The sequence below is a fragment of the Phaethon lepturus genome, unplaced genomic scaffold (genome assembly GCF_000687285.1).
Source record: "Phaethon lepturus isolate BGI_N335 unplaced genomic scaffold, ASM68728v1 scaffold37132, whole genome shotgun sequence".
NCBI lineage: Eukaryota > Metazoa > Chordata > Aves > Phaethontiformes > Phaethontidae > Phaethon > Phaethon lepturus.
In genome coordinates, this window is record NW_010526175.1 from 4,928 (window position 1) to 19,544 (window position 14,617).

A 14,617-nucleotide genomic window follows, 5' to 3' on the forward strand; every position below is an offset into this window, starting at 1 on the left:
CTTTCCAAATGACTTTACTTTCATCCCCCACAGTGGCAAATGCTCTTACAGCTCCTCAGGATCTATTAGCACATATATTCTTGGTGTCTACCAGGACCCTGACCTGTAACACACACAGAATAAAGTAACCCAATCAGGAGAAAACTGTGTCCAATATGAAGTGGGAGACCACTGACAAAACTGACTGAAACATCTGGGGGCAAATGCCGAGTTTTCCTCTTTGGATTCTCCAGTGCTGAGGCTGGTGTTAGGTTCTATATTTCAGTCTTTAGGTTGTATTTGACTGCTTAATATCGGCCACTGATTCTTGTAAAGAAACTTACAACCTGGTTGGGGTTTTTTTTCCCCTACATGTTTTGTCTCATGTGAAACTTCCCATCGCTCTCTCTACCTTATTTATTTCGAGGCAGGTTAATATTTGAGCCAATATTTAAAACAAGATTCAGCTAGCACGCTTTGAAAGCGTACACAAGAAGAACAGGTTTTCTCTCACTAGGATGGCACACTTCTCTCCCCGAAATGCTCTCACCAAGCCGATTTTTTCCCCTACTTTTTCCCCTAATATTGATGCCCAGAAAGTAAAACTATATGCACTAGAACCTATACCAGGGAACACCTACAGTACTTTATTCACCCATGTTATTACTGTTTCACTTTGGAAGCATCTCATCTGTCATACTAAGAGCTTCCTTAGGCAGAGCTCAGCTATCAGCCCCATACAGTTCAGTCAGCTCACCCAAGCCCATGCTGGAGAAGAGACCATTCAGGAGCCTGAACTACCTCTTCCACCTTTACACTAAACCACCGACTGAACTGGAAGCCAGTTCTGAAGGGATTTCATGACGCAAACATGTAGCTGATTGAAATCATGCCTTCATTTCACATGGTCAGCCACCAAATAGATCATGTGGTTCTAATGCCACAGACCAAAGTCAAGGCAATATAGCACATAGGTCATGGTCACGTTTTTTATGGTATACCATTGTTTTAAATCCTGCAAGCTTTAAACTTAAATGAAAAGCTAAAGGAATGCAACATTTTATTTTGAAAATAGTATCTGTATTTAGTTGAGGGAATGTTAAAATACCTTCTCCCCTGGGGTCACAGAGATTCTCCATATGCAGTGTGTGTAGGAAGGATAACCATTCGGAAATCCTGGAGAAGAAAAGTTGCCTGTAGATTCCTGCAGTGTTTCTCCACAGGCTGAAAGAAACAAAATACAGTAAAAATATAAAATTCAATGTGTCTGACAGAAAAATGCATCTTTCCAATATCTACTGAGAATACATTTAACTCACTGCGGATGCAAACTGGAAAATAGACTAGTTATTTTACAATTTATTCAAAACAATGATTTTAAGACAGTCTGACATTCATTCCATTTTACACAGGATGGTTTTATTCCATGAACTATTTAACTTGTGTGCTGTCTGTTGACATAACCAAAATTGCAGCAGTCTTGAAAATGTCATTTCTGTCAATCAACTGCAAAATTATACATACAACTTAACTTTGGTGAAAAAAAGTTAGCCACACCCTTAGAGACATCCTTTAAGAACTAAACCAAAAGTAAAACAAAAGCTGTCATGACATGATTGGCACCACACTCCAATTTCATCAGTTGTTTCATTTAATTTAGTACTTTGCCCACATGAGAGACTGATCTGACCTAAACTCATTTATATTGGTATAGAAAACTAAATCCTATATTCAAAATCTCTTGCAACAGTGATTTGTAGAGATATGAGTAATAAAGCAAAGCAAATGTAAAGTCCTAAAATACCAAAGGCTTTTATATTCTTTATTACTGACAATTTTAACACCTGTATCTCACCTGTCAATCATGCTAGTAACTGCTCGCAGACTGGTTAATAATTCCTCTTCACACGAAAACATAGCACTGGAAGTTCCTGCCATTCTCTACTACTAAAATGGATTCTGGAAGGGTGTCACACCTCAGTCAGTCATCTTTTTTGACCTTAATCAAGTTGTTTCACCTACCAATTTTGCACGTGTGATATGAGAGATGTGAATTGGAGAATATTATCCCATGACTGACAGTGTAATCAGATCCGCAGTGCTTTCAAATTACAGCGCTACCACTGCCAGCAGGTGAACTACTGTATCATCAAAATCTCAATGAATTATAAATGATCTGGAAAATCTTTAAATAAAAGGGGACAAAGGAAGAGACTGTTTATGACAAAGACAGAAAACATAGCTGGAAAGGCTGTCTTGTTAAAATGCCTCTAAGATATAATCTGACAACTACACTGTAATATTAGGCATAAGCTACATTCAAGGCATCAAATATGCTCTCTGACACTGAAATGGTTATTGTCATGAGGAGAGAAAAGAAAGATTTGTGCAGACGCCAATTTCATGGCTAAAGTCACCATCACCATGTCCTTTAGGAATGAAATAGGAAAAAAAAAAATTTTCTCCCCTCATTTAAAAAATGTGGTTTTATCTTAAAAAAATGCAGACAGCCACAGCAAATGACACATACAAAAAAGGTATTCAGTGCTAAATAATTACTTCTGTACAAAGCCTTTTCAGTAAAAAGGCTATGTCCATAATTAACCACAATTTATTTTTAACACAGCAATGAATGCAAACTTAAATAAATTGCAGAGTACCGTACCGGGTTCCCCCAACGCTAGTGAACTGACTCGTAGCCTACAACGCATACATAAAGCACTTAATAGAAGGCCAAGAGTAGAATAGTCTTGTACAGGAGTAGAGGAGAGCAGAGCCCAAAGAGGATACACCCTGCACAGCAGATGCATGACCCAGGAGATCCATGAGAAACCAAGTATTCTTCTCAGTGCTTTTGGAGTCCTCTCTTGTTCTTCCCCCGATGCATGGTTTCATTGAGGCTACACTGCATCAGTGTGCTCTCACAAGGCATACAACCATATTTCAAGCTTTAGTACATCTTCTGTTTGTTCTAGCTATAACTACTTCACCAACACTACAGTTGCTAAGCAAGCCTTGAGCAGATGATATGATGAGAGGTGGGGAATGCCGTTTGCCCAATCTTTTCTACTCACATTGCATTTTTTTTCAATTAACCGTAAGTTCAACTCACAAATATTGATTATGAAGTCATGCAATGCACACACCTGCATAATGTTAAGTATGTAAGCAAAAAAACGCTATCAAGTATGTGGGACATATGAGATATCAGTTCAAATTCAGACCTGCAAATAGTAAGAGGAGAGGAGGAATACGCTGGCATAACTACCCCTTACTCCATTAAAGTCCCTAAACTACCTCATTATAAAAGTAAACACATGAATTAATTAAGCATAATAGCTTTACATTTTTTAAAACATTTCAGAATTTTTCTCTCTCATATAGAATGCAGTATTATTTTCTCCAGAATATTAATAACACTCCATGCTCCATATACAGAAGTTGTATATAGCCTTAAAACTATGGATTTTAAGTTGCAAAAGGGCTCATGGAACATTTTCTTTTTCTAGGAATTATAGAATAAAGCTAGTTAATACAATAATTTAACTTATATCCATATTAAATGCCTTGGACCTCTCTATTAAGTCAAAATTCTCATAAATATATCTGAATTTAAAGGAAACATAAGAAAAATTGTAATTGGATAACTTCTACTAAGAAGTAACACAATTAGAATTGATAAAATATGCTTGGGTTTTACATTTTTCACCATATTTACCATTTAATTTAAAATTCCTGGTTACTCAATGGAACTGTAACAAGAACAGCTTATACCAATTGATAGTTGAATTATCTATGGGATCTGGGTACCAGGCTGGCTTCCAGAATTGATGTAGACAGGGTGATATTTGGGCATTTCTTGTTTAAAAGCACATTCCTCTGCAATGGGTCAATGGTAATTGAAAGAGTTAAAATTCTATCACCAGAGAATGTAAAGGTTTTCTCTGTAATTGGACTGTGACAACTATAGTATTCATGATTAGGCTTATAAAATGGTATATTATAAACATTTTACCATGCAACAGCTCATTATTAATGGAGTCGATTTTGGGAAAGAAATGTAGAAAAAAAATGAGTGGTAAGAGTCACTTAAATTTCCTAAGAACTAATCTTATTATATTTCATGTCAAAAGAAATTAATTACAACTTCAATCTTATACACCTCCGCTTTATAAAGCATTTGTATATTTTTATTCCATTGTTAATCATTAACATTGCCAATGTTTTCTCTGATGCTTTTTTTTCCCCTCCCAAATGTCAATTTTACCAGGCTAGACCACTTGCAGAAATGTCACTTTAGTTCTCCACACACACACACTCCAGCAAAAAAAACCAAAACAACTCCCATCTGTTTTACAGCTTGGAAGGTTAGACTTCTGATAAGCCTTTCTGTGGTAAGGAAAGGGAAGCTATTTTTGCTTCTCCTTGTAAAGATTAGCAATGGGTGCAGGCAGAAGGTAGATTATACGCTTATACAAAGCAATTTCTACCAGCGAACTCTGTGGCAGTGTTTAATTACACAGCCTGTATAACACAGAGTGTATAACACCTCTCTGGGCTGGCCTACGTACACGGTCAAGTTCCATTAAGGATTATAGTGAAATCTGCAAATGACGAAGCCCAGATCCTCCAAGACACTTCAGGAACCGAGTCTCATTCCTTTGTCCATAGCACTAGCAAACACATACTGTCATATACGGCTAATTTAAGCTTACCCTTTCCCAAAGGGAATTAAGATCTTTAACAGTTTTTACTTAGACCGAAGTCTGTACATCTATACATATATGGCATATATAGCTGCCACAGAATCCTAAAAATGTCTGGTGCTGTTAGCATACTTGTTAAACCGAAAACTTAAATGAGTTTAGTACAACTCAATGTCTACTGTTGACTTGATTCCCCTTTATAGTTATAGGAAAACCTAAAAAACTTAATCCTCCTGATGTAGTGAATGAAGGCTGACTTTTGAAGGTAAGCACTCTTTTCTAATCTAATAGAGATGGGAGCAAGTTAAGCCTGAGGAACAGCAAGAACAAGCACGAAAAAGAGCCAAGCTAGGTATCCTCATCTGCTCTCTTCCACACATACTGTCATAGACCCTAGAAATTTGTAAATTTGCTGAACTTCTTCCATCTACCTGCTCTTTCTCTGAACAGCCTTCTCCTGCCAGTCTGAGCCTCCTTTGCCATCCGTTATTCAGTCCCACCCTACCCACTTATTTCTTGTTCTCTCTTTCTGCCTAACAGCATCCTTCTCCATCATTTCCCTTTCTCATTCTCTTGCTCCTATAAAACTACTTATAAGTTTTAAATCAACTACAAATTCTATATAGAACTATAAAGGTAGACCTGTGTTGAAATTTTAGTAGCTACACCAGAAGAAAACATATTTTATTAGTCTGTTAGACAGTCTGAAAACCATTGTAAACACATCCAGCCTTGAAGTTCAAGATCTGTTCTCAAATGCTACGACGCTCGAAGTTCATAATAAGATTGGCAGAGTAAGAACCCTCAACATAGTTGCTTGCTTTCTCCTTACTCTATCATGTAATGATGTAATTCAGTATTAAAATGCAACAGAACCCCATCGACACTTATGCTTTTCTTTGACAAAAATCCTAAGAAAAAGTTAAAAACAAACCAAAATTGCTGTTGCTAGGTTGTTGAATCCTGGAACTTACTCAGCTGATGAAAGACAGGTTATCAGATCTCCTGCTTTGGCTTCACCAAGCTCAAAACTGTTTCTCCATCACTAAGCCCTTTCCTGAACAATGACCCTGAATACCCTGACTAGATAAAACAACCCAGGAGGCTCAGCTGCCTCACTGCTCTGAGGATCAGCTGTATTCTCCAGCAGCCCTGAGCTCAACTTCATGTTCCAGAAAATGCCGCAAGCTTCTTGGATCAGAAACTGCTTGCAGGAAAGACTAGAACTCCAAACGAAACATGGACAATACTGTAAAAAAACCTTTATCACAGAACTGTGTATCTCTGCAAAATACTGATTTAAGTTACTGTTTTCTGTATTTTCATTGTATTACACTTAAGGTAGCACAAATGAACACATGAAACAATGCAGATGTTATTAATGTTTGAAATATTCACTGCTGTTTTATCATAAGCAGACATCATGATTAACAAATTTTGTCTGAAATAGGAAATACAGCATACCTCCAAAAACAACAGTGTCAGGGATTTCATTGCTATATACTACAATGATCACATGATTCTCTTCATAAAACCAAAAGTTTAATGTCTAAATTTTCTCTCTTGCTATTTGCGGAAAAAATTATTAAGTCACAAGTGCTGTGCAACTTTCAGAAAGTTGCTTTCTTTATTGGACGTTTACATTTGTGTTGTGTTATCAGTTATGCAACTTCTGTTAAAAATATTAATTGGAAAAAGTAGCATGTTAAATAGTAGGCTATTTAAAATTTGTACCAAAACCTTCTGCCTTTTTCTCTCTCTTTAAACTCACCGTCTTTTATGGACTGGCTCATCTAAGTAAGGCAAGAAAACCAATGTCTTTTATCCCTAAGTTTGGCAAAAGGCAGTGCTAGAAAAGGAGCATGATCCTGCAACCACTATTCATTTTTACTATCCCTCTGAAGTGTGTTCACCAGTGCTGCAAAAAACAACTGACTTTTACAGAGCACACTACCACTGAACAACCATAGGTTTGCAATACTGTGAAATTAACTTTCAACAAGATTTTCAAGATACTGAAAGAAATGATAACTCATCATTACATGTTTTCATGAATTATATGAAAAGGACATTTTCTCTGAACGACTATTTGAGCATTAGCTCAAAAGAACACATTGCGTCTTTTTCAGTTGACTAAAAGTGCATGTTAGAGTATTATATACACACTAGACAGCCTAGGCTGTAATTATTTTTTTCTTTCTTTTTAAAGTCAATGTGACCATAAGATACAAGCTACTTTCACTGTGGTTTTGATTCTATAGACTGTTTTTGTCTCCCAAATTTGTCTTTTCTCAATATATATACATATTCTCAGCGTTTATGAAATCGTTGCTCTCTGAATACTGTTATTAGAAATAATGCTGCCAAGAAGAATGCCATTATTCAAGTACTTGCTGTACGAAAAAGAAAGAACAAAATTTATTCCAAAAGGAACAGTTGTTAAAGAAAATATGTTAAAGTGTTTTCTCCTCTGGTAGGCCCAGAAACACTGTGCATGTTCTCGGTATATAGAAGATTATGATTCATTGTACTTACAGCACAAAGGAAAAGCATGTTTCAGCTATACAGTGTACATCAAATGCACATCAGATGCCCCAGATCTTCAGTAGGTACCACTGCTGCTGATACAAATCTGAAGCAGCTCCATCATTTCAGTCCTGATCCCTCTGTTTAGTCCTTCTGTATTGATAAGGTGGTAAAAAGTAGCCATATATCTGACTCCCAATAGTTACTAAGATTTCATTATTTTCCATGAGGAGCAGGAGGGCTGCAAAAGCTACGTGGCACAGAGATGGTATGTCTAGACTCCCACAATGACCTTGCTGGCAAATTCTGGCTGAGAGATGTCACTTCTGAACTGCTTCAGCTTACACCAACGTTTAAAACTGGTCTCAGCTATAACTAGAGCAAGGAAAGTAAAACCTTTCGCTTTGGGATTTCCACCGCTTTGCCAGCACTTGGAGAAGAACTAGCACAAGAGAGCAACCACAGGGTTGACTCTGGGTTACTCCAAACTTGCTGCTCATGTCTCCGACACAAACAGCAACTCCACCTCAACATTATTTTGAGATAAAGCATTAATAAGCAGTGAAATTACAGAATGTTAGAATTAGGCAGAAGATATTAAAATACTAAATGTAACTATTACAACAGTATAAAACTTGTAATAAGATCTAACCAATTCATCCATAAAAGAATTTACAATTTATTTGTCCTGTCTTGTCAAATTTTCAAAAAATGTAACGCGTCCAGAACTGATTGCAATAATTTCATTTGCTCCTGTTGCACTCTACTTGAATTCAAACAAAAAATGGACTCCAGTCAATATGCAAACTAGAAATGATACTAAACATCATCTTTTTTATCTAGTCATGGAACAGCTAAGGAAAACAAAGACTGAAACGTCATGAAACTAAGTGTTGTTTCATACAGTTTATCTGTGCTTAAGTGCTTTGCATTCCAGAGACCTTACCTATAAGATTTTTTTATTATTCAATTCTTGAACTGCCTACGTCAGTTGCCAACATGGAAACAGACTCCTGAGCAGCTGACTCAAAAAATTTATCATTCCCCTTGAACAACAAGTCAAACAGTTGCTGTTATGTGTTTTTTGTTTGTTTGTGGTGCAATACCTGGACATCTATACAGCTTTCTTGCCTGTGCAATATCTCCTTTACTTAGACGAGTACGCTGGCCAATGGCAGGTCGTATACCATTATCATCACGGGAAGGGAGAATGGTATCCAGAAACATGCCCCTAAAAAAAATAAAAATAAAAATAGACCCCAAAAAAACCTATCAGGTTTCTGTCATAAAACTGTCTGAGTTTTATGAATGTATAATAATATTTTTTAAATCTAGAATTTACATTTGGCATAATTAAAAGGGTAAAATGCAGAACTTTAAACACAGGAAACATGTCATAAAAATTTCTCAGGTTGGCAAACTTTATACAAAGTTATCAAAAAAGAATCTTCTTTCAGTACATAATTAACCTATCAGCTGTTATATTTCCGTTAGACAACAGTTGGGAAATCTCTTACTACTATTTAGACTACACAGAAAAAGGCACTGCTGTTACGCTTTTGCTATATTGAAAAAAAATTAATTATAAGATTATATTAAAATAAAGAAATTAATCCCTATCACAAAATCCTTAATCACAAAGCTCCTATTTCTAACAAAGTTTTTATGGGAAGTCTTAAAGTCTGACTTACATGTGTAAGAGCAGGTAAAGTCAGGTACACTTGCCAATCAGTCTTCTGTCAGGTGTTATATCTAACACCACTCTTGCCACTGCTGCTTTTGAAACATAAATGCTTACTTGCCAGCCTCTGCTTGCTTTACAGTAAAAAGGTATCAACTTACCATATGTGATTTTAATAACCTTAACTCTAAATGACTAGACATAAGAGAAGCACACCTGTTCCAAAAGTGCAGTTTTATTCAAAATTTCCCAAATTTTAAATACGATCCAAACTATGTAGCCTCTAATAAATTTTAAAAGAGTAAGGTACAAAACTAAGTTCTATTATCATTTACAGAATTTGAAAATCCCACAAACCCCATAAAATGGAAGTTAACAGATGAATATGTTTCTGTATTCTCTTGTTCTTTAATTTTTTTATACTCTCTTGTACATTTGTAGGGCTTTCATTGAAAAGTAAAGCTGGTATTTTCAGGCATAATGGAGGTCCAAAAATGAATGAACAGTAAAGATCTTTGTTGTTATGAATACTGTTTATAAATACAGAATAGTTCTTAAATTATAATAAATGAACCGTTTTGAGTATTGCAGGTACATATACTGTTCTCTTTACCCAGTCAGATTTCTTGTGGCATCACTGGAAATTTTGCAAAAAAAAAAATCATCTCAGGGTGTTGCCCTAAACAGTTAAATAAACTACTTACAGCATTATTCAGTTTCTAGAAATGAGGCACATAATTATTTCAAAAAAGTGTTTGTATCTATACGTTATAATTTTATTTTCCACAGATTTTTTAGTGCAACCTGAAAGTGATGCTATTCAAATTTTGAAAAATGTCAAAACAATCACCTCTTAAATGCCCTTGCACCTTAGTAAGGGAACAACCTGTAACAGTTTTAATACAGCATGAACAACATCATTGTTTGTCACTAGACCTTTATGATGTTTTGTGATTTCTACTACTTATCCAGGTGACTAAAGTCTAGCAACAAACAGCTGGCAATATGCCACACTGAGCACGACTCATGCTTTCAAGATAAATCAGTGCAAACCAATACATGACCTCAAGGGTTTGCTGGTTGTTTTCAAACTGTATGAAGTAACAACCTCTTGTACCTTAGGGCAGGGCATGCCTACTCATGGCACTATCAGTTTTTGCCAGCTTGGAAAGCGGTGAGATCAGGGCCCACAGATCGTATTATCTTGATGCTGTCATTGCCCTAGGACTCCGGGGGGTTCCAGCTTGTTAAATTACTCTATTTTATATAGGTTCTTATAATTTCTTCCTTAAGGTAATGTATCTGTAACTGGAATAAATGATGTGACTAATATCTACCTCATATGGCTCATTCCCATGCTCTTCCAGACGTGAATTATGTCTATGCTAAATACAATCTGTGGCAGGATTTCTTTTTTTAATAATATCATTAATATTGAGGAGAACAAGCTTAAGAAATTTGCAAAGGGTGGTGAGGTTTCTGGTGGTCTTCAGTTTATTTCAGACTCTCAGACTGTCTAATATTTTTGCCTTAAAATGCATGAATTGGACAAAGGTAAGCACATAACTTTTCAAATTAGTCTTTTTTGTTGGGTTTTTTTTTTTTTTTTTTAGGGTTCTTTTAACTTACATTACTCTGGTATTTTTAGAGAGTACTAGCTGAGCTGGGACTTGATATGAAATACAACAGGAGATTAGGTGAAAGAATCCTCCTTCATTTATTCCCCAGAGCAGGGCTAGCCTATGGGAAGAGATTGTTACACAGCTCCCCACCATCCGTGCAGTTTCAGAAGGAGCCCCACAGGAGTTATTGTGGAGTTGGGAATGGGTCAGCCCGCAACAGACCAGAGCAAAACCAGCAGAACTCTTTATTATATGGTTTTGATGACACTAACGATCTGTACAAACAATAGAGAAGAGATTGCAGCCTCTGTTATAAATGGCTGACTGCAGTCCTTAGCAAAGGCTGTGGCTTGCGTGGTAGATGTTCTAATACCATAACATGTTCTACTTGCATGACCCACAATTACTCAAGACATTATGCTTCAAAGGAGATTTCTCTTTAAGAGAACAGATCATGTTACACATAAAATTCTGACCCATTTCATTCATTTGGTTTCTCTACATTCAAATTTTTGTGGAGACAAAAAGAAAGTATTATGTGAAATGATGTTTCCAGATTATCTTGTCTTAAAATCTAAAGAACTGAAGCAAGATCAAAAGGCTGCTTTGAAACTGAACAGCAATGAAACGTGCTTAACAATATAATTAAATTATTCTGATTTAAAATAAACAAACTGTACTTTGACTGTTTTAAGAATACTATACCGCAAGAGATATTTTAAGTGATTTCAGAATACTTTAAAATACATAGTTCTTAACATTCACAGAGAGGAATAGAATTAAAAGTCAAAAGGTATAACCTGAGACTCCAACCTTGAGAAGGTGTTCCTGGCATAGTGCATAATGCTGTCAAAGTCGTACGGTTCCCCTAGGGAGTTCACCTCTCCAGGCTCCATCTTCAAAAAATTGTATTCCTGACCTACAAATGATTGATAATTAGAGTTTCTTTAATTCCTTTTTTTGTGAAGATAAAAGACAAACAGGAAGAGATAAACCACAAAGATCCTAACCTAATCACTCACTGACATTCATAAATCTTAGTCATTTGGGAGTAACTGCGTGATTTTATTAACCAAGAGGGCAGACATGTCTTCTGAAACACACATTAAATTCCTGTATTTGGCATTTAGAAAGACTGTTCTCATTCACCTAACCCACATAAAAGCCCTACACATTATGATGTGCTTCACGTAAAATCCATAAAATTTGCTGGCTTGGTTCTTAATTCCAGAAAAAAACATTTTGACAGCAAAGACCCCGGAAGAACCCTCCTCATTGTAGACTCATTAGACTGGATACTAAAGAGACTTCGCTTCAGCAAAGGCTACTCACTGAGCCCCCATGTCATACAAACACTACGAAGTCACATTTTTCAAGAGCCAGCTGTTGCAACTTCATGAAAACAGAAGAGGAACAAAAGAATTATACTTAGTTCATAACTCCAGACGAGAAGTTTGTTGTCCTAGTCAGTGTATTAAGAGATGCAAAGCACCTCTTACTCCAAATCATATTCCCATTGGTGTCTTGCAAAAAAACTGCAGCGGCATTAACATCATTAAACAACTTAATTTGCATAATATAACAAAACCCAAATGTCTTGGTGATGAAGAAGCAGTTTCAGCCAGAAACTAGAGAGACAGCTGAAAGGAGAGAGCAGGAGGCTGAGGATGGCACTCCAGCTGATTCTCCCCATTGCAGAAAAAGCATAGGGGAAAACCACTTATGGCACCTACACAAGTCAATGACACAGAGAGAACAGAAGGCAGGCTTGGATGCATGTTCCCCTCCAGGACTTCAGAGACTCATAGGAGGGTGTATCAGCTGCCAGTCACCTTCCAAGTCCTAGTTGAGGTGGTAAAGATTTATTGCACCTCAAATCTATTTTGTTTTAAAACATGTTCTATATGAACAGACAAATCCTCCAAGCTACCACTGAGCAATTTCTGATTTCACCCCTTCGTGAGCAGAGAATTCCCGTAAGTCAGAAATCAGTGTTTTACAAAGACCATGCACATTTATGAACATTGCAAATGAAACCGGTCTACTTCCCTCCCATCTTGCCCACACAACACAAGTGTGGGCACAACAGCTAGACTGATGAAGAGATGATGGTCACAGTTTAAAGTTCTCAGGTTCCTCAGATGCTTTGTCTCAACAACGCCAAGGCCACTGGCTAAAGCTGCAAGCTCCATACGGAACGAGTCATTTAGAAACTGTGGGAACAGTGCCCATCTTTGTCACAGATGCGTGGTCGTCAGCTTGCCTTCCAGGTCTAAACCTCTTGAGCAGCTAAAAAGCTATTGACGTGTTTCTACTTATCATTCAGTAAAAACTATAAAAGAAAAGCTCTCTCTCAAGCACAGAAACATGACTTTTAAAGGGCTTTAAGAGCAATGGCTTCCTTCAAAGTTTTTGAGCATGGTTACTACTTCTCTCCTTCTAGCCAGCACTTCTTAATGGCTTGCTACTTGGCCAGATCTTTAGAAAAGATTGTATTTTAGCTGCAGTATTTAATTTGTGAATCAGATTTGAGATCAGTCTAGCTAAGAGGAATAGCAGGCATAAATACTCATTTCTGCTATTCAGTTAATTCCTGCTATTCAGCATTCAGTTTTAAGAGAGTTGAACAGATGAAGGAAACACCAAAATAAACTTTTTTTTTTTTTTCCAAAAAAAACCCCCACTTATTACAATATCTCACCAGGCTGGATGTTTTCTCTGATGATGGTGACATGGTCATCACGGTCTGGTCGTGTATGTTCATGCCAAAAACCTATCACATGACCCAACTCATGGACAACTATACCAAATTTATCACAGTTCTTGCCAATAGAGATAGCCTGAGGACCATTTCCCCTCCGACCCACGTAAGAACAGCACCTGTAATTAAAATACAAACACCAATAAAAGTTTTCATGTGTATCTCTACAAACCTTATAGGAAATTCAGTTAAAATATGAGAAAATATTTCTATTAAAAAAATCAGCAAAACAATGCACTATGCAATTTCTGCAGTATCACAAACTCCAGTGCAAGAGCAACATATTATTCAGAATACCTAATCAAGGACACATGTCTGTGGGGTTTTTTTATTCAAGGTCTTCTTAAAAATGCTAGCTGTGATCAACAGAATTGTCACTTGTGGCCTTGTATTTCAGAATGAAATCAGGAACTTCTTTCACCCAAAGAAACAATAAAAATAAAGTTGCCTGAAGTACCATTCCACCCACGCGTATCACTGTGTTTTTGACCACGCACACTCAAGAGCCATGCAGAGGGAAGCGGAAAGAGTAAGTAAAGGCAAGGTTTCTTCTGTGACATACATTCTGCTGTGTGTCTTGACAGCACACACCAGCCTCTTGGTCACTGTTCTGGTAAGTTTGCTTTATTTTGATCTGAAAAGTCACCCTACATCATTAGTTCCATCTATAAAGGCTGCAGAAATGATGTCAGTGAAATAGTCCTTTAAAAGATTAATTTACCATGCAGTTGAGAATACAGAAGGGAAATATCCTGAATGAGATGCGGAATCCTGTGATGCCACTGTGCATCTTATCATATTTTGTTTCTCTGGCTATGGGCAAGATGCAAACATCATTTGCAACAACAGTATATTAGGAGGCTGAATGCTCTGCATATGTGCGAACGTTTTTTTTCCCCTCCCACTCCTATTTTCTTGTAACAGGAACCTTATTACCAGAAAGTCGTATTTTCACAAGAAAAAACCCAACACAAACAACCCCCAAAAAACCCACTTTGCAACAGCTCTCGTTTCATTCCTGTTCTGCTGCATTTCCATGATTCCAATGTAAACTTACGGAACAGAGATGCCCTTTTCAGCATTCATACTGTCAGCACTTTGGTGAGATGTTTGCTTTTTGATTAGAAAAAAAAAGTCTGCTGACTATGCTAGCAAAAAGAGAGAGAGTAAAGCAAATCCTACCAAAATGGAAGACAATTTCAAGTCTCATAAGGTGATTCTCTGTCACCTCTGAAGATCTTAAAATATTTCAAGCCAGCATTATATTCCCTAATAAAAGTCTGATTTCCCATCTCTGCTCTGTAAATTCTGCAGTCTGTCAGGTGGTATGGAATTTTGCTGA

General features: G+C 36.9%; 1 protein-coding gene across 1 annotated transcript in view; it reads right to left on the reverse strand.

Annotated features, from left to right (window-relative positions):
• Positions 1 to 1,087: 1,087 nt before the first annotated feature.
• The window catches only part of LOC104617628 (tolloid-like protein 1), a gene marked incomplete at both ends in the record, with an annotated part of 28,195 nt that continues 14,665 nt past the window's right edge, over positions 1,088 to 14,617 (reverse strand). The window contains 4 exons of the mRNA XM_010282990.1: positions 1,088 to 1,203; positions 8,318 to 8,442; positions 11,328 to 11,433; positions 13,216 to 13,394. Coding sequence (XP_010281292.1) covers positions 1,088 to 1,203; positions 8,318 to 8,442; positions 11,328 to 11,433; positions 13,216 to 13,394 — 526 coding nt within the window. The remainder of the gene's footprint in view (positions 1,204 to 8,317; positions 8,443 to 11,327; positions 11,434 to 13,215; positions 13,395 to 14,617) is intronic.